The sequence below is a fragment of the Schistocerca serialis genome, chromosome 7 (genome assembly GCF_023864345.2).
Source record: "Schistocerca serialis cubense isolate TAMUIC-IGC-003099 chromosome 7, iqSchSeri2.2, whole genome shotgun sequence".
Lineage (NCBI taxonomy): Eukaryota > Metazoa > Arthropoda > Insecta > Orthoptera > Acrididae > Schistocerca > Schistocerca serialis.
This window is the reverse complement of record NC_064644.1, coordinates 172,433,992-172,458,177: the sequence shown is the minus strand read 5'-3', so window position 1 is coordinate 172,458,177 and position 24,186 is coordinate 172,433,992. Positions and strand designations below refer to the sequence as shown.

At 42.4% G+C, this 24,186-nt stretch overlaps 1 protein-coding gene across 1 annotated transcript in view; it reads left to right on the top strand.

The window, feature by feature from the left end:
• LOC126412944 (cardioacceleratory peptide receptor-like) overlaps positions 1 to 24,186 on the top strand; it is a 403,969-nt gene that overhangs the window by 215,041 nt on the left and 164,742 nt on the right. Inside the window, exon 2 of the mRNA XM_050082836.1 lies at positions 10,296 to 10,399. Coding sequence (XP_049938793.1) covers positions 10,296 to 10,399 — 104 coding nt within the window. The remainder of the gene's footprint in view (positions 1 to 10,295; positions 10,400 to 24,186) is intronic.

Sequence of the window (24,186 nt, the reverse complement as noted above, 5' to 3'; positions counted from 1 at the left end):
ATTGACGAAGCTGTAAAGGACACCAAAGACAAAATTGGAGGAGGGAATAAAAGAAGAAATAAAACACTTGAGGTTTCCGATGACGTAATTTTATTAGACACAGCAAACGAGTTGGAAAAGCAATTGAATGGAATGGACAGAGTCTTGAAAAGAGGCTATAAGATGAACCCAACAAAAGCAAAACAAGTGTACTGGATCGTAGTCTAATTAAATTAGGTAACGCTGAGGGAATTACACTAGAAAACGAAAGCCTAAAAGTAGTACATGGGTTTTTCTGTTTTCGCAGCAAAATAATGAACGATAGTCGAGGCAGAGAGGGTATGAAATGTAGATAGCTAATGTGAAGAAAAGTGTTTCTGAAGAAGGGAAATTTATTAACATCGAATATAGATTTAAGTGTAGGGAGTTTTTTCTGAAGGTAATTTTTTGGAGTGTAGGTTCATATGGAACTGAAACATGGACGATAAACAGTTCAGACAAGAAGAGAATGAAAGCTTTAGACATGTGGTGCTACAGAGAATACTGAAAGTAGTAGTAGAAAACAAATTTGTGCAACAAATTTATTAGAAAAAGGGAGAGGTTGGTAGGATACATTCTGAGACTTCAAAGGATCACTAATTTAGTGTTGGAAGGTAATGTGGGAGGTGAGGAGCTTAACATGTAGAGGAGACAAAGCGTTGAATACAGTAAGCAGACTGTGAAGGATGTAGATTCGACCAGTTATTAGCAAATGAGGAGGTTTACACAGCATACAGTAGCGTGGAGAGCTGGAGCAAACTAGGCTTTGGACTGATGATCACATCAACCTCAATTAATTTCATTATATAGTAAAATATTATTGTATTATTCTTTGTTTCAATAAAAGTTTTAAACATGGCTGTTACTCAGCAACCGTATACTAGTTTCTTTTGTGGCGGTGTTCGTAGCGACAAGCAATTCGCTGTAGAAACGGCTTACGAAGTCACCGCCACACTTTTAATAGCGGGCCGACCGGTACGCTGGAACAGTGAACAGAAAGATGAAAACCCAAACACTCTGATTAAATAAAAGTCGGTACGTATCTTTATTAACGAAGATACAGAAACACAGTAGAGAACTCGGTGTCTACAGAAATCTGTCTAGTTCGAGTCGGAGCGGCTAGGTCAGCGTCGGCTGACGACAAACAACAACTCTGCTGCGATGAACACACAACCGACTAGCAAGTACACAATTCGGTGGCGAGTATACAACTGAGCGGCGAATACAGAACTGTCCTAGCGCTCGCGACTCCAGCGCTTAAGAACCCAGAAGCCAGCGGTGGCGCGCGCAGACTTGCGGCGATTTCCTGTCTCACTGGCGCTGCTTATGCGGACGGCGTCCGGACTTTGATGCTGCCAACCTTTTGGCAGCGGGCTCGGGTGGCATTACTGGCTAGGATATAACAGTTTCAACATAAGTTCTTACAGCCAATCGGTTGCAAATAAGTGTTAGGTACATTGACTTAGATTTCGACACCTAATGAGGGTGTCTTCATCACAATGAAACGTGGCAAAGGCAACGGGGCAAGGCAATGTGCAAAGGCTGGAAAGTTTTATTTAACTTTTGACTTAAGCATTGCTCTCTAAATTCTGACCTTTGTTTTTTAGCAATGTAATTTTACGATTTATCAACGTTTCATTCTGATGAAGACAACCTTGGAGGTTGTCGAAACCTAATTCAGTGTACCTAACAGTTATTTGCAACCGGTTTTCTGTTTAATCCTATGTTGAGTTCAGTGAAAGTGTAAAATACACTCGTGCTCAGAAGAAATAAGAACACTTTGAACGACCTGAGAGAGAACGTTCATATTCACAGGACATGTAAAATAGTATTTTCTGGAGAAATGTCTGCCGGCCAGTGTGGCAGAGCAGTTCTAGGCGCTATAGTCTGGAACCGCGTGCCGGGATGGTTCCTTTGAAAGGAGACAGCCGATTTCCTTCCCCATCCTTCATTCATCCGATGGGAACGATGACCTCGCTGTTTGGTTCACTCCTCGAAATCAACCAACCAAACTAATGGATCAGTGTGAGTTGAAAACACGTGCAGGATGCCCCGCAGAAGTATGCTCAAACGGTACCTTCAAATCAGTCAGTTTGAAAGAGGGCGCATTATTGGCGTGAGAGAATGTGATGCAGCCATCTGGGAAATCGCTGCTCCTGTGGGACTAAGTGTTTTCGCAGTGCCATTGGGCGTCTCCCGGAAGGTCGTAGAACACGACGAGATGGTCAGGTCGCACCACCCAGACCACCCCCGAGAAGATCGACAGCTCATCAGAATGGCACTGCAGGACTGATCTGCATCCTCCTCGGCTCTGGTCCAACAGTGTAACGGCCTAACACATCATACGCTATCAGGGGTGGCAGTCCGTCGCCGTTTGCTACGGCAAGCGTTACGTGCGTGTCGTCCACTTTTCCACCTACCTTTGACGAATGTGCACAAACATGCTAGATGTAAATTGTGTATGGAACGACGTCACTGATGGCAAGAATGGTATCAAATAATGTTTCCAAACGAATCCAGATCTGTTTGTTTGAAAACGATGGCCGCATTTTGGTTCACCGCAGGCAGGGTAGGTGGCATCACAGTGACTGCATTCACACAAGACATACAGTTCCAACTCAAGGCCTTATGGTATGGGGTGCTATTGGGTGCAACAAAAAATCACAGTGGTTGACGCCCAGGGCACTGTGACTAGTGTATCTTTCATGAATGGCATCCTGCGACCCGTAGCCATAGTCTTTCTGCGGGACACCCTATACGCCATTTTTCAGCAAGATAATGGACGAACATACGTTGTTGCACGAACACACGCCTTATTGCTGTCACAGGATGTCAGCCTTTTGCCTTGCCCCGCCAGCTCACCAGACTTGACGCCAGTCGAAAATGTGTGGGATATGGTGATATGACGGGTGCAGCGCTGTGACCCAGTGACAACAACCACAGATGAACTTTGGAACCAGGTGAATGCAGCATGGATGGCTATGTCATAACACGACATTCCTGCCTTTTACGCGTCGATGCCACCACGCACGGGACAAGTTATTAGGGCCCATGTGCCTACTAGGAAACAGGATACATGCTGAACCGAGATGACAAAAATGCTAATAATTTCTGCAGAACATATTGATTTACAAGTCGTGTAAATATGAAAGTCTTGTCCTTAGTCGCTCAAGGTGTTCTGTTTCCTTCTGAACGTGAGTGTACCGTTCAGTGGTAAGATAATGCGGAAATTTCTCGTGCAATGTTACAGCGCCGTGGTGTGCCTTCCAGTCATTCTTGAAACAACTGTGTCGCTTGAATTCGTCTGTTTTGCCTGATCGAAAAGGACTGACGACTGACTTTCACTCCAGATATTTTCTAAAGTAGTTTTTAGTGCAAAATTTTTGTACATGGCTGCACGTTCAGAGTCCGTGAATGGTTACAATTGTCGGCCGCGGTGGCCGTGCGGTTCTGGCGCTGCAGTCCGGAGCCGCGGGACTGCTACGTTCGCAGGTTCGAATCCTGCCTCTGGCATGGGTGTGTGTGATGTCCTTAGGTTAGTTAGGTTTAAGTAGTTCTAAGTTGTAGGGGACTTATGACCTAAGATGTTGAGTCCCATAGTGCTCAGAGCCATTTGAACCATTTTGAATGGTTACAATTGAATGAAAAACAGTGTCACTGAGTCCGTTTTGCAACCTGCACCACGCAACTAACGAGCAGCCCTTAGTGGCTCGCCATCACTCTTTTCTTTATCTTAAATATCTTTGTGACTAATGCCCTTTTGGCATATTTGTTATTTTATAAATGACATATAAGTACTGTCAGTCTTTTACGATGATTCCGTACTTATACCCTATCATACATTTTTAGTCATTATCCTGCGACCATGTTATAGAATATAGACCATTCTTTGTTTTAAATTCTGAAGAAGACACTCCTAGCAGTGTTGAAACCAGATTAATTTGTTAAAAATAGTGACCGAGGGCTGTTTTTTTTCTTTCAATTGTAGATTTTATTGCTTTCGCCTAGCTGCATGTGTCGGTCAAGTCCACAGTTACCTTTTGCATTTCTTTGTTTAGATTCGCTATATGTGAAAAAGATTTGTCATATTAATGCTAGCGACAAGATAAAATGGCTTTTTTCCAACGCAGTTTGCAGTTGGTATGCTTCAGTAACGACATACTACTAGCAGCATCTTGAAGTGCCCCAAAGGTTGTGCGAACAACAGGAAGCATTTCTGGCAAATTTTTCGTCTGCCACGTGGGAACTTCAGACTACAAAAACGACATGTGATAACTAATTTCTTCATAATGGGAACGGGGTGAAAAATAGATTTCACTGAAAACACAAGATAGCTGGAAATAAATTATAAGTACAAATATCTCGTTACTGAAAGTTTCAAGGAGCGACGGTCGTAGTCTGTGTACTGTGGTGTGCGTGGCATGACAAAAGTGAAAAGAGCTACTGGGATATTATATGATATCCGTGAACTCTAATCGATAAACATAAACCGACCCAGCATAGAACAGAGACTAAACAGGACTAACGTCGCTACAGCTGGGACACAGAGAAGGGTAAATAAAGGAGTAGGGCGTTCCGACACTGCACCGTGTGATATAATGTGTACAGAAAGGATTTCGAAGAATTTAAATATGAGAAGGTTATAGAAAATCGGAATTCTGCATGGAGATTACCTGAAAAGCGCGTAAAACAGAGATTGCTAAGCAGGGGTCTGCTTAAACCCTGAAGTTCCGTTAGATTCTAAAGCTTTGTGCTATGATGATATTAACATGTTACATTGCTCCTCCTTCATTATTTCCTTATTATCACATACAAAATTGCTATGCTTTATGTGACATCCATGATGATGACGACATTGTATGCTTGTAAAAATGTTTCTGGATTCGTAGCTGCCGAATGTACGAGGGATAACAAAATTTTACCAATGCGCTGTGCCTTTTTATTTTGCATCGACTAGTGGCTTACAACGGTGCTGTGGAGCGGGGATTTCGTTCAGTAGTGTAAAGCTGGTAGTTGAATTCTTGTTCTTGCGAAGCTTTAGGCCTGTATGTCTTCTGCAAAAGCCAATGCCCACGTACAGCCGGCTGCATATAATAAAATTACTCTCTGTATGTGTCTACATCTACATCTACATTTATACTTCGCAAGCCACCCAACGGTGTGTGGTGGAGGGCACTTTACGTGCCACTGTCATTACCTCCCTTTCCTTTCCAGTCGCGTATGGTTCGCAGGAAGAACGACTGCCGGAAAGCCTCCGTGCACGCTCGAATCTCTCTAATTTTATATTCGTGATCTCCTCGGGAGATATAATTAGGGGGAAGCAATATATTCGATACCTCATCCAGAAACGCACCCTCTCTAAAGCTGGACAGCAAGCTACACCACGATGCAGAGCGCCTCTCTTGCAGAGTCTGCCACTTGAGTTTGCTAAACATCTCCGTGAGGCTATCACGCTTACTAAATAACCCTGTGACGAAACGCGCCGCTCTTCTTTGGATCTTCTCTGCCTCCACTGTCAACCCGAACTGGTACGGATCCCACACTGATGAGCAATACTCAAGTATATTTCGAACGAGTGTTTTGATAGCCACCTGCTTTGTTGATGGACTACATTTTCTAAGGACTCTCCCAATGAATCTCAACCTGGCACCCGCCTTACCAACAATTAATTTTACATGATCATTGCACTTCAAATCGTTCCGCACGCATACTCCCAGATATTTTACAAAAGTAACTGCTTCCAGTGTTTGTTCCGATATCATATAATCATAGAATCTTTCTATGTATTCGCAATACGTTACATTTCTCTATGTTAAAGGTCAGTTGCCACTCCCTGCACCAAGAGGCTATCCGCTGCAGATCTTCCTGCATTTCGCTGCAATATTCTAATGCTGCAACTTCTCTGTATATTACAGCATCATCCGCGAAAAGCCGCATGGAACTTCCAACACTATCTACTAGGTCATTTTTATATATTGTGAAAAGCAATGGTCCCATAACACTCCCCTGGGGCACGCCAGAGGTTACTTTAACGTCTGTAGACGTCTCTCCATTGAGAACAACATGCTGTGTTCTGTTTGCTAAATACTCTTCAATCCAGCCACACTGCTGGTCTGATATTCCGTAGGCTCTTACTTTGTTTATCAGGCGACAGTGCGGAACTGTATCGAACGCCTTCCGGAAGTCAAGGAAAATGGCATCTACCTGGGAGCCTGTATCTAGTATTGTCTGGGTCTCATGAACAAATAAAGCGAGTTGAGTCTCACACGAACGCTGTTTCCGGAATCCATGTTGATTCCCACAGAGTACATTCTGGGTTTCCAGAAATGACATGATACACGAGCAAAAAACATACAGGTGTTACACGTAAAATTCAGGTGCCCTATTAAAAGAAAATGAACAATACGTACTGTCTTATCATTGTGATGGGCTTAAGACTGTCGTAGTTGATAAAGAAGATGCTTAATTCGTGGAGGGTAGTGAATACAACACATGCAACTCAGATGTTTTACAAGCTTTTGTTGGATTTTTAAAAGTACATTTTCTCTAACGCGGTACAGATCTAGTTCACTCAATCTCCTTTTTGTACTAATAATTTTATTATTTTTTGGTATCTGATTTACTGAGAAGCTGAGAAAAAGATAATTTTAAAGTGAAAAGGAAATCTGACGAACACTTCATCTGACTAAATGATACCATTTCAGTCGAGATGACTGTCCTCGAGATGATTTTGACAAATTTATACAGTAATTTCGCCAATGTAGTGCTTGTGATCAGCTAATGAAGATATTAGTAAGAAGTCGTTTAACACTACTAATGACTTTAAATACTATGCCTTGGCATTTACAAAGAACTGGTTGCGAAAAATCACTACTATGGCTTCTCAGAAACATATTAGTGTTGCTTAAACTCCTATGTAAGTTAAAAACATACGAGTTTAGATGTTTTACTGAATATCGCTGTTCATCTTTGATGCATTTTACACCGAGGTGACAAAAATCGTGGGATACTTTTTAATATCGTGTCGGACTTCCTTTAGCCCAGCGTGGTTCAGCAACTCGACAAGGCACGGACTCAACAAATCGTTAGAAGTCCCCTGTAGAAATATTGAGGCATGCTGCCTTTATCGCCGCCCATAAAGGTGAGGTGCAGGGTTTTGTGCACGGACAGAGCTCTCGAATATGATCTATAGACGTTCGATAGGATTTATGCTGGGCGATCTGGGTGGTCAGATCATTCGCTCGAACTCTCCAAAATGTTCTTCAACAAACCGCGAACTGTTATGACCGGGTGACATAACTCCGTAGTTTGGCAACATGAAGTCTATGAATGCCTGCAAATTGTCTCCAAGTAAACAAGCACAGTCATTTTCCAGTGAATGATCAGATCACTTTGAACAGAGGACCCACACCAGTCCATGTAAATACGGCCCACGTCACCGGCTTGCACAGTGCTTGGGTCCATGGCTTCGTGGGGTCTGCGCCACATTCGAACCCTACCATCATCTCATTTTGTTACCTGCACTTCGTTCTTTGTCTACCAGTCTCCTTTTTTTCTCTTGGTATAAATATTGTATATAACCCGTGTTTCCCTTTAGCTTACTCCCATTTTTCTCAGAATTTCGAACATCATACATCGTTTTACAATGCTGAACTCTTCTGGGTTGACGAATGCTATGCCTTCGTCTTGTTTCTTCTTCAACCTTGTCTCCATTATCAAGAGGAACGTGAGAACAGCATCTCTTGACCTTTACCTTTCCTAAAGCTGAACTGATTGTCACCCAACTCTTTCTCAGTTTTCTTTTCCATTCGTGTGCATATTAGTCTTGTCATCAGCTTAAATGAGCAAGCTGTTCAGCTGATTGTGCGACAATTTTGCACTTATCTGACTTTTATATCTTTGGAATAGTGTTCGATGATATTTTTACGAAAGTCTGATGGTAAGTCACCACAGAACCTAACAGTGGAATTCCCATTAGTATCTTAATGTTACCACCCTTGCCTTCAGTTTCACCGAAGGTTCTTTGATTTTTCTGTACATTGAGTCAGGCATTCCGACAATCATTCCTTTTGGGAATTCTTCATATCTTTCTCACAGCCATTTCTCCTCGGCTGCCCTGCATTTTCTGTTTATTTCATTTCCAAGCGATTTATGTTGATGTATTCATGTCTTTCCCTGAACATGTTTTGTATCTCCTTCTTCCATAGCTCAACTGAAGTATTTCATCCACTACCCATTGTTTCTTCGCATTTACCTTCCTTGCACTTTGTCTGTCCAACATCTATGATTGTAGTTTTTAGACATGACCTGCCTACTCTGGTGTTCCTTATAGCAGTACCAACATCCTCAGTGAACTTCAAACACATCTCATAATTCCTCAGTACTTCAGAATCGTACTTCCTTTCACATTGATTCTCTTACTTCAGAATCCCACTTCCTTCCAAGTTGATTTTTTCGGGTGATTCTCTTAAACTTCAGTCGATCATTCATCATTTCTAAATCGATATGTGACTCTGTATCCGCACCTGGGTACGCTTTACAATCCAGTACCTGATTTCCCAATCTCTGTCTGACAATGATGAATTCCAGCTGGAATATTCCTCCAGCTGGACCTTCCCGTGCCTCCAGGCCTTTCCCAAGTGTATCTCCTCTTGTGATTCTAGAACAGAATATTCGCATTCGCTGTTACCCTCTGAAATTTAATTCACAATTCAATTAGTCTTTCTCCTAATACCAAGGCCACTTCTATTCCTTCCGCTACAACTGCCTTCCAAAACCTCATGGCTATGAACAGACTCATCTTCCTTTACAAACAGGATTACCGTTCATTATCCTCGTATACTTCCTCTATCTCTTCACCTTCTGTTTGTGATGTAGCTTGTGTACCAGAACTATCGTTGTCGGTGTTGGTTTGCTGTCAAATGTGATGAGATCAAACCCATCACTGAACCATTCGCAGTAGCGCACTCTCTCTCTTCATAAATAATCCTACACCCGTTCTACTACTTCTACATCTACATTTATACTCCGCAAGCCACCCAACGGTGTGTGGCGGAGGGCACTTTACGTGCCATGTCATTACCTCCCTTTCCTGTTCCAGTCGCGTATGGTTCGCGGGAACAACGACTGTCTGAAAGCCTCCGTGCGCGCTCTAATCTCTCTAATTTTACTTTCTGATGCTGTTGATATTACCCTGTAATTGCCGGAGTAAAAATCCTTATATTATTTCCTTTTCACTTCACTGACCCCACAATTCATCTAGATTGAGCCCTTGCACTTCCGTTTTCATATTTTTAGCTTTCCTACTACGTTCAAATCTCTGACATTCCATGTCGAACTCGTAGAATGTTATGCTGTCGCTGATCATTTCATCTTTTTCTCATTGTCACCACCCCATTAGCAGTCCTCTAATATGACATCCTTTTGTAGTGGAAAGAACATAATATCAATATTTTTCAGCCACACGTCGGTCGTCATTGCTGATTCTTCCACCTCTTAGGGGCAGTTTTCCATCTCCAGGGCAACAAAGTCCCGTGAAACTTTGCTCGCTTCTGTACTCTCTGACAAGGCCGTTGGCAGAACGAGGGTGACTTAGTGTGTCGGAAGTTCTCGGCTGCCATTGTTGATGATGTTTATTCAAACTTTGAACAGTGGCGGGTTTCGAACTCGTGACCCGATACGGCCAGAGTAGAAGTGAAAGACCCTACCACTAGACAATTTGTACATTCCCTCAAAAAAGTTTGCGTCAAATCAGCTCTGATCTGGAACTGAGACAATTTGTATTAACAGTAAGAATCCACTGTTGTCGGCAGATTCTGCTTCGGCCCCAAATTGATTATTCTTGGGCACCAGTGTGGTTATTCCCATATAACAGGTGCAGATATCTTGCGTGGTTGCTAGTCTAGCAATCAGCCGTTGTTTGAGCTACAATGTCCAGGTGTGCTCCGTTTATATATTATGAATCTATGAACAAATTAGAGGAATAAAGGTGTAGCCCTATAACCCGAAGCTGCTGCACATACAATGGTGGGATGCAGACAGCTCTCGTGAGGCTAAATGAGGAGCTATTTGACTGAGAAGTAGTAGCTCCACTCATTGAATCTGGCAACGGCCGGGAGGGCAGTGATCTTTCGGTACGGTTAGAAGGAGTTTAGAGATTTTTGAAAGATACACATTTAGCAAATGCAGCATTACTAAAGAGGTGACCATATGACAAAACATTTGTTTTTTAACTTAATTCCACGTTGACTAAACAGTGCGTGCCTTTTTTTTTCCAGACCTGACGGTCGGCCTCATCAATGTGTTGACGGACATCGTGACAAGGATCACCATTGTATGGTACGCGGGCAACGTGGCCTGCAAGATCGTACGTTTCCTGCAGGTAAGGACCCACCGCGATAAAAGCATGCATGTCATTCTCATACAGGTATAGCGATGAACTTACGCTCTAATGAGCTTCTTCTTTGGCAGCTTGAGATTCTTGTAGATCACTGAAGAAGGAAAAATGTTACATTACTACTATGCCATCGTAAATTGCACTACTCCAAATTTATTCAAAGGGAGTCATGATTTATAGGTTAACCAATACTTATTTACAATTATTAGATCTCCAATGGTATGTTACCGTCCGCTGTGGCCGAGCAGTTCCAGGAGCTTCAGTCCGGAACCGCGCTGCTGCTACGGTCACAGGTTCGAATCCTGCCAGTGGCATGGATGTGTGTGATGTTCTTAGGTTAGTTAGGATTAAGTAGTTCTGAGTCTAGGGGACTGATGACCTCAGATGTTAAGGCCCATAGTGCTTAGAGCCATTTGAACCATTTGAATGGTATGTTAAGTACCAAATCACACTACTGGCCATTAAAATTGCTACACCAAGAAGAAACGCAGATGATAAACGGGTATTCATTGGACAAATATATTATTTTACTAGAACTGACATGTGATCATATTTTCACTTAATTTGGGTGCATAGATCCTGAGAAATCAGTACCCAGAACAACCACCTCTGGCCGTAATAACGGTCTTGATACGCCTGGGCATTGAGTCAAACAGAGCTTGGATGGCGTGTACAGGTACAGCTGCCCATGCAGCTTCAACACGATACCACAGTTCATCAAGAGTAATGACCGGCGTATTGTGACGAGGCAGTTGCTCGGCCACCATTGACCAGACGTTTTCTTTTGTTGAGAAATCTGGAGAATGCGCTGACCATTGCAGCAGTAGAACATTTTCTGTATACAGAAAGGCCCGTACAGGACCTGAAACATGCGGTCGTGCATTATCCTGCTGAAATGTACAGTTTCGCAGGAATCGAATGAAGGGTAGAGCCACGGGTCGTAACACATCTGAAATGTAACACCCACTGTTCAAACTGCCGTCAATGCGAACAAGAGGTGACCGAGACGTGTAACCAATGGCACCCCATACCATCAAGCCGGCTGACACGCCAGTATGGCGATGGCGAATACACGCTTCCAATGTGCGTTCACCGCGATGTCGCCAAACACGGATTCGACCATCATGATGCTGTAAACAGAACCTAGATTCATCCGAAAAAAAGTCGTTTTGCCATTCGTGCACTCAGGTTCGTCGTTGAGTACACCATCGCAGGCGATCCTGTCCGTGATGCAGCGTCAAGGGTAACCGCAGCCATGGTCTCCGAGCTAATAGCCCATGCCGCTGCAGACGTCGTCGAACTGCTCGTGCAGATGGTTGTTGTCTTGCAAACGTCCCCATCGACTGACTCATGGATCGAGTCGTGGCTGCACGATCCGTTACAGCCATGCGGGTAAGATGCCTGTCATCTCGACTGCTAGTGATACGAGGCCGTTGGGATCCAGCACAGCGTTCCGAATTACCCTCCTGAACACACCGATTTCATATTCTGCTAACAGTCATTGGATCTCGACCAAGGCGAGCAGCAATGTCGCGATACGATAAACCGCAATCGCGATAGGCTACAATCCGACCTTTATCAAAGTCGGAACCGTGATGGTACGCATTTCTCCTCCTTACACGAGGCATCACAACAACGTTTCACCTGGCATTGCCGGTCAACTGCTGTTTGTGTACGAGAAATCGGTTGTAAACTTTCCTCGTGTCAGCACGTTGTAGGTGTCGCTACCGGCGCCAACCTGTGTGAATGCTCTGAAAAACTAATCATTTGCATATCACAGCATCTTCTTCCTGTCGGTTAAATTTCGCGTCTGTTTCACGTCATCTTCGTGGTGTAGCAATTTTAATGGCCAGTAGTGTAAGTACAAAAACGTCCTGTTCTACTCCCTACTGCAGTCGTAAATTTTACGAGGGTTTAGTAATCTAGGAGTAACCATGGCTAATCCGATGTGTGAAAACAATTGGCATTCAAAACAGCTTACAATCGTCTCGGAGTGGATAAATGTGCATCCTGTACGGTTTTCAAGGGATCTCATACTATTCTTTCTGCAAAATAGTGGCATCTTCAGATAACGATGATGAAGCTTGATACCATCAAGCACCCTTCTCTCCAAAGCAGAACACGAACGTTCAATAACACTGAGTTCCGGTGACCGTGGTGACCAGGCGAGACGCGACAATCCATATACATGGTCACAAAGTCGATCCTAGACAAAGCGAGATATCTGAAATATCTGAACAGTGGCCCTATTCTGTATTGTTCATGCCGATTGATGCAGTATATCAGCCTCGGTAATGACGTCATTTTCGGTTCCTTTTCCGAAGTTCCTATTCAGTAAGCATCTGAGACCTGTTACCGATCGATCCTCTTGCCGTGTTTCTGACAACTGTACCGAGAGCTTTTACATTTCGGTATGGCCCTCTCGTTCGCTTCGATGTGATTTATTTGCACGTAGACTTTGTTATTTTAAACATATTGAGAGGCTTTATCTTCGGATTTAGTGATTTCATTACTGATGAGACACCAGGATGTGTCCAGGTGGAAAGCGAGTTCATAATAGGCTATTTTCCTTTGCTACAAATATTGTTTGTACTGTTGTTACTGTGAATGATTATAACGTAAAAAACGGTTTCCGTCAATATTCTCACAAAATACCTTTTATTTTTACATAATGAAGACTTTCAAAAATTATTAAATTTCTACAGGTCACCTCTGCTTACGTGTATCGCATTAGTGTTGGCGAAAATTACTAGTGACTTCGAGTACATTTTTCTGCATACTGTTTACTTATTAATTATGGAAACGCGTTTGAAACTTTCAACGTCATTAGGCAACGAAGTCATCCTACGTCTATCTTGAATGGAATTATATGGAAAAAGCACTACAAGCAAGCGAATTGTAGTAGCACAGTGGGTAAGGAAACGAACTGGTGCGTGAAAGGTTGTAGATTCGTATACAGCTACGTACCAAAGTACTTTTTCTCCTCTTCGTGTTTGTAACATGTTCTGAGAATTCGTTAACCGTCAAAGGTAAACATTTTTCTGATATATTCGTCGTTATTTACACGTAAGACCGCGCTTTCTCACTAGTATCCTAAATTTCGTGACTTCCATATGTTTAATAAATGAAAGATGAAATTACTGTGCTTGAAACAACTGACAGTGACATTTATACTTTTTCTTGTCACGTATAATTCACCATTTTCTTTCTCAAACCGTAGCGATTTCCGAGTGTATGCTCAGACAGGAATCTAAGAACGCAAGTTAAATTACTGTGATTGAAACTAGCAGCAATCGTCTTTATACTTTAGCTTATCACAAGTATTTTTCTGTGATCGAATCCTTAACAACAGTAGACGGAGGTGAAAAACTCAGGGTCGCCGTATGAAACATCCCCTTAGAAAAATTTTATAAGTGACAGTACTGGAAAACCTCTACGTTATTTGATTTTCAAAAAGCTGAGCAAAACTCAACGTACTCAGACATTTCTCTCTTTACTTGTTCTGATCATCACTAAACTGACACACAATATTTTTTTAGCGCAACGCAATCAGACTTTCAATAATCCCTTCAAAAGAATGGCCCTGACTAACAATAGCCTACACCTTTCATGAATCACTTACCCCCCAAAAATCTTCGTTACTCGAACTACTGCAATACAGCGTGCACCCATACTGCCAGTTCATGATATCCCATATTACAAATTTACTCTTTCTGATGGACACACGTCCACATCATCTGCTCTCAAAATTCTGCCATCTCTCTCCCCACATCCAGCACTGCCGGCAGCTCACCTCCAACTACGCAACGCTATGCGTTGTTCACTTCCAACTGCCCAACACTACAATAGCAAATATTCCAACAATGCAAACCAGCCACAGACTGCACACAGCACAGTCAGTGATTTTCATACAGAGCGGAAATTTTTTGTGGTTGAGAGCAAGATGTAATCATATGCCACCTATCATCGCTACAGACTAGGGCATTACGATTGATGTAACAAGCATCAAGTGTAACGTACTCCATACCGGTGAATAATAACACCTGATTTGTAATTATAGTCAACAGCATATTGATGAGGAAAAATTTCACAAATTCCATACGATGTAAAAAAATATGGTTAAAATGGCTCTGAGCACTATGGGACTCAACTGCTGAGGTCATTAGTCCCCTAGAACTTAGAACTAGTTAAACCTAACTAACCTAAGGACATCACAAACATCCATGACCGAGGCAGGATTCGAAACTGCGACCGTAGCGGTCTCGTGGTTCCGGACTGCAGCGCCTTTAACCGCACGGCCACTTCGGCCGGCCATACGATGTAAGAAATCGTGTGTTCCTAGTACTTGTAGTTTATGGAGGCGGCGCATCTGAAATTATAACACAGTATCACGGTCCAGTTCTGTAAAATATGCCACAGCTCTTGTGACAGAAGGTGTACTGTTTGTAGGTGTGGGCATCCTTTAAATCTGGAGTTATTACATAACTCTTCCTCCTCCAACATTCTCAGGAATAAGACTCGTTGTTACTCGAAAAGGTCAACGAAGTTCAGTGACAAATGTTCTGAGGAACTCTATCTTCGAACAGAAGCTCTCAAATACAGTGAGTCAATTTTCCGTTATTCTCCGCCACGCTAATAAGCTGCTAGTAAGTTTCAGTAATTCGCAATCCGAGCTGGAACCGTGTTTTTGCATGTCCAATACGACTGGTAAAGTATACTGAGTGCATAGAAGCGCATCAATACTTATCATTTAGTTACGGTGCTCAGTGTGTGAACATAACTCATAAATAACGCTTTGAAAATAGTACCCTGGTTGTGTTCAAACAGTGACAGGAATTTCATAGTTTCCCTTGTGTTATTAGTACGATTCTTTTGGTTTTTCTTGTTGTCGTGTCGTGCAAAGATGTTCAAAAAATAATTTGTACTGGATATCTGTTGTCATCTGTTAGAATGTTACAAATGTTTTGGTAGAATCAGCGATTACTTTATTTTGCACAAAAAAATGGTTCAAATGGCTCTGAGCACTATGCTACTTAACTTCAGAGGTCATCAGTCGCCTAGAACTTAGAACTAATTAAACCTAACTAACCTAAGGACATCACACACATCCATGCCTGAGGCAGGATTCGAACCTACGACCGTAGCGGTCGCTCGGCTCCAGACTGTAGCGCCTAGAACCGCACGCCCACTCCGCCCGGCATATTTTGTACAAAAATGGCTCAAGGAATTTGTATTAAATATTTCACAATAAAGTGGAGCAAAAATATTACATATCTCTTTTGGTGACTTTCTGTGAGTAAAACTATGGTTTACGTTTGATATAAGCGTTTTGAAGAAGGCCGGGAAGAAGTTTAAGAATACAAATGACCTAGAGGCTGCAGCACATCATCAACAGATGGAATTGTGGAAAAAGTGAAAGAAGTGATTATAAACTATCGGTGAATCACAATCAGAGAAGTCGCTGAAAATTCTGACACATCAATCGCCTCATGCCATAAAACTTTTCCTATGTATTCTATATGAAATGTGTGGCAGCGAAGTTTTTTTTCCGAAACTGGTGAACTTAGAAAAAAAACAGAGCCGTTGGAAGTAACTCGGTATTCACTAGATGAAGTAAAAAAACAATAGAGAACTACTGTAACGTGTCACAACAGGAGACGAAATATAAATTTACGAACTTGACGGCGGAATTAAGACCCGGTACTTCCATCGGAAGCATTAAGCACCACAGAGATAAAAAGAAACCTGACTTAGTGCTGTCGAAAGTTAACGTTATCCTCTTTTTGTTATTTTATTTTAACGGCATAATGCGCCAAGTGTTATTGTTATAAGGTCTAACGATTAATAATTATTATTTACAACATCGTAAGCGTGAAGCATTTCGAAAAATAAAGTCCGGATTTGCTGTGAAACAACTGACATGTTTTACTCTACGGTCAATCCATCACTCACACTTTGTTGCTTGTTCGCTAATTTGTGTCCAAATTCAATACTGCATTGTACCCCAGCTTCCATATTCGAGACACATGGCCTCATGTGACGTTTCCCTGTTACCAAAACAGGGCGTCAGGTGTAGATGAAATTAGAAACGTTTCGCGGAGAGAGGTGTAAGCTAATCCAAATCGAGAGTTCCAGAAGTATCTCGGAGATTGGAAAAAAGGCTGGCATAAGAGTTATCTAATGGAACTGCTTTTCAAGCGGGCAGCTTTGTTAGGTACGAATAATTAATTTTTTTCCAAAAAAAGCAAAATTTATCGTTGTTTCTTTGACGCAGCTCGTATTCCTTAACAAATATGTTCGTGTCTAACATCATAATTTTTTCTCTGAGTCTATTCTGATATTAGTCATAAGATATGTAAGACAGTATCTCGCTCCTCTCTTCAATGTGAGGAATAAATTTCAGAATTGCTCTTCTCCAGAAATTCCTGTGAAATCGCGAACATCTGACCACAGTGTTGTTAATTATGTTGCGCCAAAGTCCTGTAGTATTTAGAACGCCCGAAGGGCGCTTTTGGCTTGCAGCCGCTTTGCACACAGAATGTGACTGGGATTTCCAGGCTGGCTCTCCGATCTCTGGCTGGTAATCGAACTGCCGCTTCACAACAAAAGGCATTGTACTGGCACACAGACGACCGTCCCTGCTCAAGTGCTCCAGAACGAAGCCGCGAGGAAATGGTTAGTGGGTAGCTCAGGTCCAGTTTCCCCCCAGGAATCTCTGCGCTGGTACGTTTTATACAAGTACCAGCACCTGAATGGTTGAGCAGCACTTCTGAGAAATTCGTTACTAGTTGTGCTCTTCAAAATCTGCAGTTAACTCTGTTTCACTCCAAACCCTGCATTATATAGATTATTGTACCCAATGTTACTAATGCTATCTTGTCTAAATTAACATTTCTAGAACCGCGAGTATAATTCTGTAACGTTTGTAATTGTAACAGCATCCAGCCACAAGTATGGTTTGAAAAGCTTTATTTGAACAGAACCACGGCGGATTTCGGTATTCTTACATGCCAACCCGTTTTTGGATGTGCACTATCGATCAACTATTTCTCAATAATGTTGTCTGTTTTTTCTACACTCCTTACCATCGAGCTAACGATTATCGTTTGACCAACCGCCATTCTCTCGGCTTACCGGAGCACGACGCATCTGATCTTGCGGTATGTCCCGCTACATCTCTCCTGCACAGCCGGTGGCTACTTTTGATGTCCTCTTGTAATACAAATATTTCTCCAACCCGTCGTGCTCGAGCCTGTCGTGCTAGAATGCCTCCAATCTCGTGGTGATGCCTTTAGCAGCGTGAGATACTCAGTCTACCATTGACTCCAGGGACTGTCATTGACTCCACACCAACGTGACCACTCTACATTTCACACTTGATTGTTTGGCAGAGTGTTCATAGAGCCACTTCCATGCTATTAATCCCCCGTAGGTGGGCGCCAACAAAATATTTTTGCCATTCGGTATACAAAGTTGGTCATTGTAAAAGTTTTGTATTTATGGTGTCCTGTAGCCTTTATGAAGCTTGTGAGTGGCACTGTATGCATACCCACAGACAAGAGTGGTACCATTCCTGCCAACATAAAACAAACAGTAAAACAAGGTGGCTTGTCCACATCTATATACTCAGTGTCATTCACTAGCTTCGAGAAAAGATCTCGCCGCAACAGAAAACATCTTTATTTTAAAGACTGCCTAACCCCCGCCCTCATCCACAGCACGCTTATCATACCCAGTGATATCCGCTCCCCTATTTCGCAATAACATAAAACCATCTGCCTTTCTTTGCATACTGCGCAGCAATATTCCATAAAACGAAGAACGAGCGTATTAAAGGCAGTCCTTTCAGTAGATTTGTTCCATATTTTAACTTTCTGCGACTAAATTACACTGTTCACCTTTCGCATAACATTTTGAATGTCATGGTTCAGATTTAAGTCGGTCGTAAGTGTGATACCTAGGTCTTTAGTTGGACAACCTTTAAATTTTTGAATTATCATGTAACCGAAGCTTAATGGAATTTTTTGTCGTAATGTGATGGACCCCACATCATTATCTTTTTGTTTCTTCGGGGTCAGTTGTCACTTATCGATCGATGCAGATATCTTGTCTCAATCAATTTGCGGCTCTTTTGCTCTTTAGATCTTCTGATGACTTTAATTGAAGGTAAATGACTGCAGCAGCGGCGACAATTTATGCGGAATACTAAGATTGTCTTCTAAATCGTTTGTATAGATTAAGGATCGTTTCAGGCAAATGCCGGGATAGTTCCTTTGAAAGGGCACGGCCGATTTCCTTCCCAATCCTTCCCTAACCCGAGCTTGCGCTCCGTCTCTAATGGCCTCGTTGTCGACGGGACGTCAAACACTAACCACCACCACCACCACTTCCTTGGGAAGCCCAGATATAACTTCGGTCTCACTAGATGACTACCGTCAGTTACTACGAATTGTGTCCTTTGTGACAAAAAAACACGAATCCGGTTGCATACCTGAGCCGATATTCCGAAGACACACAGTTTCATTGGAAACAGTAAGTCGAGCATGTTGTCGAAAGAATTCGGGAAATCTGGAAATATGGATTTAACTTTGAGATCTGCTGACGTTGATGATGATGATGATGATGATGATGATTGGTTTGTGGGGCGCCCAACTGCGCGGTCATCAGCGCTCGTGCGAAGTCCCAATTTTTTTACCCAATCCAGTCTAGCCACTGTCATGAATAATGATGATGATGAAGTGATGAGAACAACACAAACACCCAATCCCCAGGCGGAGAATATCCCAAACCCGGTCGGAAATCGAACCCGGGACCCCGTGATCCAGAGTCAGCAACGCTCGCCACTAGACCACGAGCTGCGGACAGATCTGCTGACTATAGCATTCGTTCGTTCGTCAGATTAATGGCCAATTGTGTTTCACGAGAATGATGTATCCTAAACCCTTGCTAGTTACGTGGCAACAGATCATTCTCATCAACGTACTTCATAATTTTGCAGCAAGTGGTAACACATTGTCACTGAAACCGTAGATGCTTATCAGCATAGTCTGAAACGAACCTACTTGGTATACAGTCACCGAAAGATCTATTTATTGACTTAAGTTACTTCGTAACACCCGGGCTATTTACTTCCTAATTACTCACCTTGACTCTTTTTCTTGGTTCTAATTCTGGAGTATTTTCTGCGTGGTGAAAGAATATCGTTATCATTGATATCGTACAGTGAAGGGAATGACTGTGTCATGCTGCTGAAGTGGTAAATGACCAAAGTGTATTTCAATTTTCTGCCCGATTCTAAGTTTTCTATTGAGGTAATTAAAAGCGCTTCGTATTTAAGTCGTCACTAGGTTTCAGTATCTTTCAACCGTCGCAAAACTCATAGAGTTTCCGATCTTTTAAATGTAGCATGCTGTTTTCGGCAATTCTCCAACAGTGTAGTAACCGGTTTTGTGTATCTTGGAGGATCTTTTCGCTTTCTTGTTAATTTAGATGGCGAATAACTATCGGTTTTCATCAACACTGTTTCTCCAAATTTGAGCCACATTGGGTCGACCCCTACACAGTTAGTACAGAAGGGATAGAGACAGTATCTTACGATGACGTCAAGCGAGATTTTATCTTCTTTCTAATTGAATATATTTTACGTTAATTTTTCTGTGGATTTGGATTTTAAGGTATTCAGTTTCTCTACAATGACCTTGTGGCCACTAATTCGTGTATCCATCAATCTGCTCAGTACTATTTGTAGCTTGGAAGTCAGGCGTGTCATTGCAACCATTTACACTCTTGTGGGCTCCTCAACTACTCGCTCAAAGTAATTTTCAGAGAAAGCATTCAGTACGATTTCCGATGATGTCTTATGTCTTCCACCGACTTTCAACATTTATTTTCACCCACATAGTGAAGGTAGATTGACGTCTCCATCAGCTATAACTGTATCAGTTACCGAAATTTTCCATCAGCTTTCGATCAAGTATGTCATCTGCCGAGGAGGAGACGGATGTTGGCAAAAGGAACCAACTATGTTTTTGTTTTATCTACCTCAATGTCACTAAAAGACAAGCTACTTCTAGCAGAAACTTAATTAGTTCAGTCTGTCCTTAGTGTACGTTGTTAAGTATTTCATCAATGGTTTAGCCGAACTTATCTCCGGCTTTAGTACCTACGATGATTTTAGGTTCAGTGCTTCGCAGCTATAATTGTTATTGTTTCTTGAAATTTTGGATGAACTGCAGCCTGACATAACTTGTTGCCACGACTTTCTGGCGCAAGGAACTTGGCCGTCTGCTGGTGTATATTGATGGACGTAACTAAAGATGAACAAAGGCTCTGCCTTGAAATATCCTAACAGAAAGTTATTGACTTCTGGCAGTTCGCCTGAAATTTCATCTCTACGCCACCTGCAAAAATCTTAATTTCTTACAACAACGTTTTCTGGATCGGCCTTCGTCCTGTGTTTGACCCGCTACCTTCTAGAATGTAACAGCTTCTGAGATATTCTGAGAATATCTTACCTAAATATCTGCCTTGTCCAGGGATGACCAAGAATTCGGCATGTGAGCAGGGGTCTGGCTCATGTGTCATAGCCCTCTTGCCTTGCAGCATACTTTCTCTACCTCAGTGATACGCTGTCTTAGTAGAAGAAAGGGAAAGAGGGGGAATATGCAAACGCACCCCATTAAAATGGCAGTGCAGTATGTGACTTGGTTTCATATTTCACACTTCCCGACAATGTAGGGCACAAACAAATATTTTCAGCATTATTTAACAATTTTAAGGCAATGAAGACAATATAATTTTCCGCTGGTACAAACTGTTGACATGCGAACAGATGCAGTCAATGTGAGACCTGAGTTTCTCCAGGTGTGTACAATTTTCAAACAACTTACGGGAATTCAGCCAGGTAATATTAACAGCGACCACCAATATTTCGGCGGGAGCACAGCCAGCCATTTTCAAGGGAAACTGCAACGGATAGGCGATGTACAGGGAAATTTAAAACCTCGGTTCTAGGACTACCGCAGGAAAGATAACACACTCACTGAACACTAGTGCCACCATAGATGACCAAAGTCAGAGATATTAGTTTCACGATGAAGGTGGAAGAGGATGGTTGCCTTCCCTTTCTTGACGTTTTGGTTAGGAGGTAGGATGATGGATCATTGGGTCATGCACTTTACAGCAAACGTACTCACACCGACTTGTATTTACAGGCTAATAGTTGTCACCATCCGGCTCAGCGTGAGGGGGTACTTCGTACCTTGGTACACAGAGCACATGTCATTTCCGACACTGAGACTTTGGCAGCTGAGCTGTCCCATTTTGAAGCTACGTTTCGTCAAAATGGTTATAGTGGAAGACAGATTGAACGAGCGTTGCGCTATCGATCAACTCTGCATCGGGTGATTGATGGCAATACTGAGTCGACACCTCAGTCTATTGCCTTCTTGCCTTACGTAGGAAGCACTTCCAACAAGGTCGGAAATACGATGAGAAATGTGTTTTCCGACCTCCATCTAAAATTAGAGTGCTTTTGAGTTCCGTTAAGGATGATCTTGGTTTACGTAAGGCGGGTGTATATCGTGTTCTTTGTAGCTGTGGCTTGACATATATTGTTCAAACTATCAGGACCGTGGAAGTCCGATGTACTGAGCATAAAGGGCAAACCCGATTACAGAAGCCAAGTCGATCTGTTATTCACGAACATTGCTTGGATACTGGTCACCCTATGTTATGCAACAACACCGAGATATTGGCATGCACGTCCAGCTACTGGGACAGCGTTATTAAAGAGGCAGTTGATATTAGATTAGCGAGCAACTTTGTAAACAGGGATGGAGGGTTTTGTTTAAACTCTGTTTCGAATCCTGCTCTCTCCCTTGTCAAGAAACAGAGAGGCAGAGTAATGCTACTTCACCAGCTACTTCATAGTCTCACTATCGATATCTCTGACTTTGGTCATCTATGGTGGCACTAGTGTTCAGTGTGTGTGCTATGTTTCCTGCAGTAGTCCTAGAACGGAGGTTTTAAATTTGCTTGTACATCGCCTATCCGTTGCAGTTTGCCTTGAAAATGGCGGGGGTGTTCTCCCACCGAAATATCGGCGATCGCTCTTAATGTTACCTGGCTGAATTCCTGTAACTTGTTTGAAAAAAGAAGAATGACAACTTCATAGACTTTCCCACTCCAGTTGTCACATAATTGAGATTCATTTAGTTTCATATTCGAAAAAAAAAATTCACCCATTATGTTGAACGAAATATTTTACCACGTTTGCAACCTCATTACGGAGACGTTAAGCATGTTCACAGGAAACAAGGTAGACCACCTAGAATTATATTTGTAGATCAATCAAAAAAAAAAAAAAAGCACTATGGGACTTAACATCTGAGGTCATCAGTCCCCTAGAACATAGAACTACTTAAACTTAACTAACCTAAGGACATCACACACATCCATGCCCGAGGCAGGATTCGAACCTTCGACCGTAGCGGTCACGCGGTTCCAGAATGAGGTGCCTAGAACCGCACGCCCACACTGGCCGGCTATGGATCTATCAGTTCCATCCGCTCATGCACAGGGGAGCTTTCAACTGAAGTGGCAAACGATCTGGAAAGTAGCTCAGAAACAGATGTAAGAATCGCAGTGTCCTCAAATCATTTAGAAAACTAGCCTTGCTATTCTGTAAAGACCACAATAACTTCTTCAAACTTTGTTTTTTTAACGGAAATGTGTTTATGGAATTGGTGGTAGTTTTTGTCTGAATTTGTCGTTCCCACAATGCGGCATTTTCTAAATGCATCCCTATTGAATCAAAGATAAGTTGTTTCTCACATACGAGTGTTTTACTGTGGGCAGTTTGCAGTGAAGTCCACCTAAAATGCGAGGTCTGCAATCCATACCGGAAGCTCTGATTTCGTTCATTCTCCTTTTCCTTCGTAAATTCAACAACTGCGGATTTTAAATAGAAAAATCGTTCCAGGCATCTCCCTTGACTAAACCAATGTACTTTGCAGCAATATATAGTTCTCCATACTCTTCGTTCAAATGTATTGAAAACTGTTGGAACTAAGAATGGAATAATGCGTGCGATTTCAGAAAATTTACTGTTAGTATTATCAGTTTCATCACGTGCTTCACACTTGCAGTTTTAACATCAAGTGCTTCTTGCTGCACAGAATAATGAACGCCGATTACCTATCGCTTTAATTTTTTGCTCTTTCGTCAACTAAATCTTTGCATGGTGCTGTGTTGTAATGTCGTTCCATAGCAAATTTGTGATACCCTCGCTTATGCGACTGTATATCGCGTGAGAGAAATTGAGAATTTTTATCCCTCTTTTCTGACATTCCCATTTATTTTTAACGGCTTGTGTTGATAGATAGCTAGATTGTCTCTTGTTGTGAAAACAGTCCCTGGACTTGTGAACCTCATTCACATTGTAAACGAAAATAGCGCTAATAAATGATTGTGCCGAAATGAAGAAAGCATTGCCGACCGAAAAGTTCTGCAATTTTAAATGAAATGTCGCACTGAACTGAGTACTTCCGAGAAGTACCGAGCGAAGCCGAGTCAGGCTGATTCTCGGACCGCTCGAGGACAACACATCATGTTTTCGTGCAGCTGACACCTGACCCCTATAAGGCGAGTCAAAGAACCTGTAGCACCGTCTCTGAGTCTGATCCCTTACTCGGCTCTATAACTAACGCTGGTCCTGTCAATGATGCTGCAGATGGTGAGCTAATCCTTCATCTTTGAAGAAAGGCTAGCTA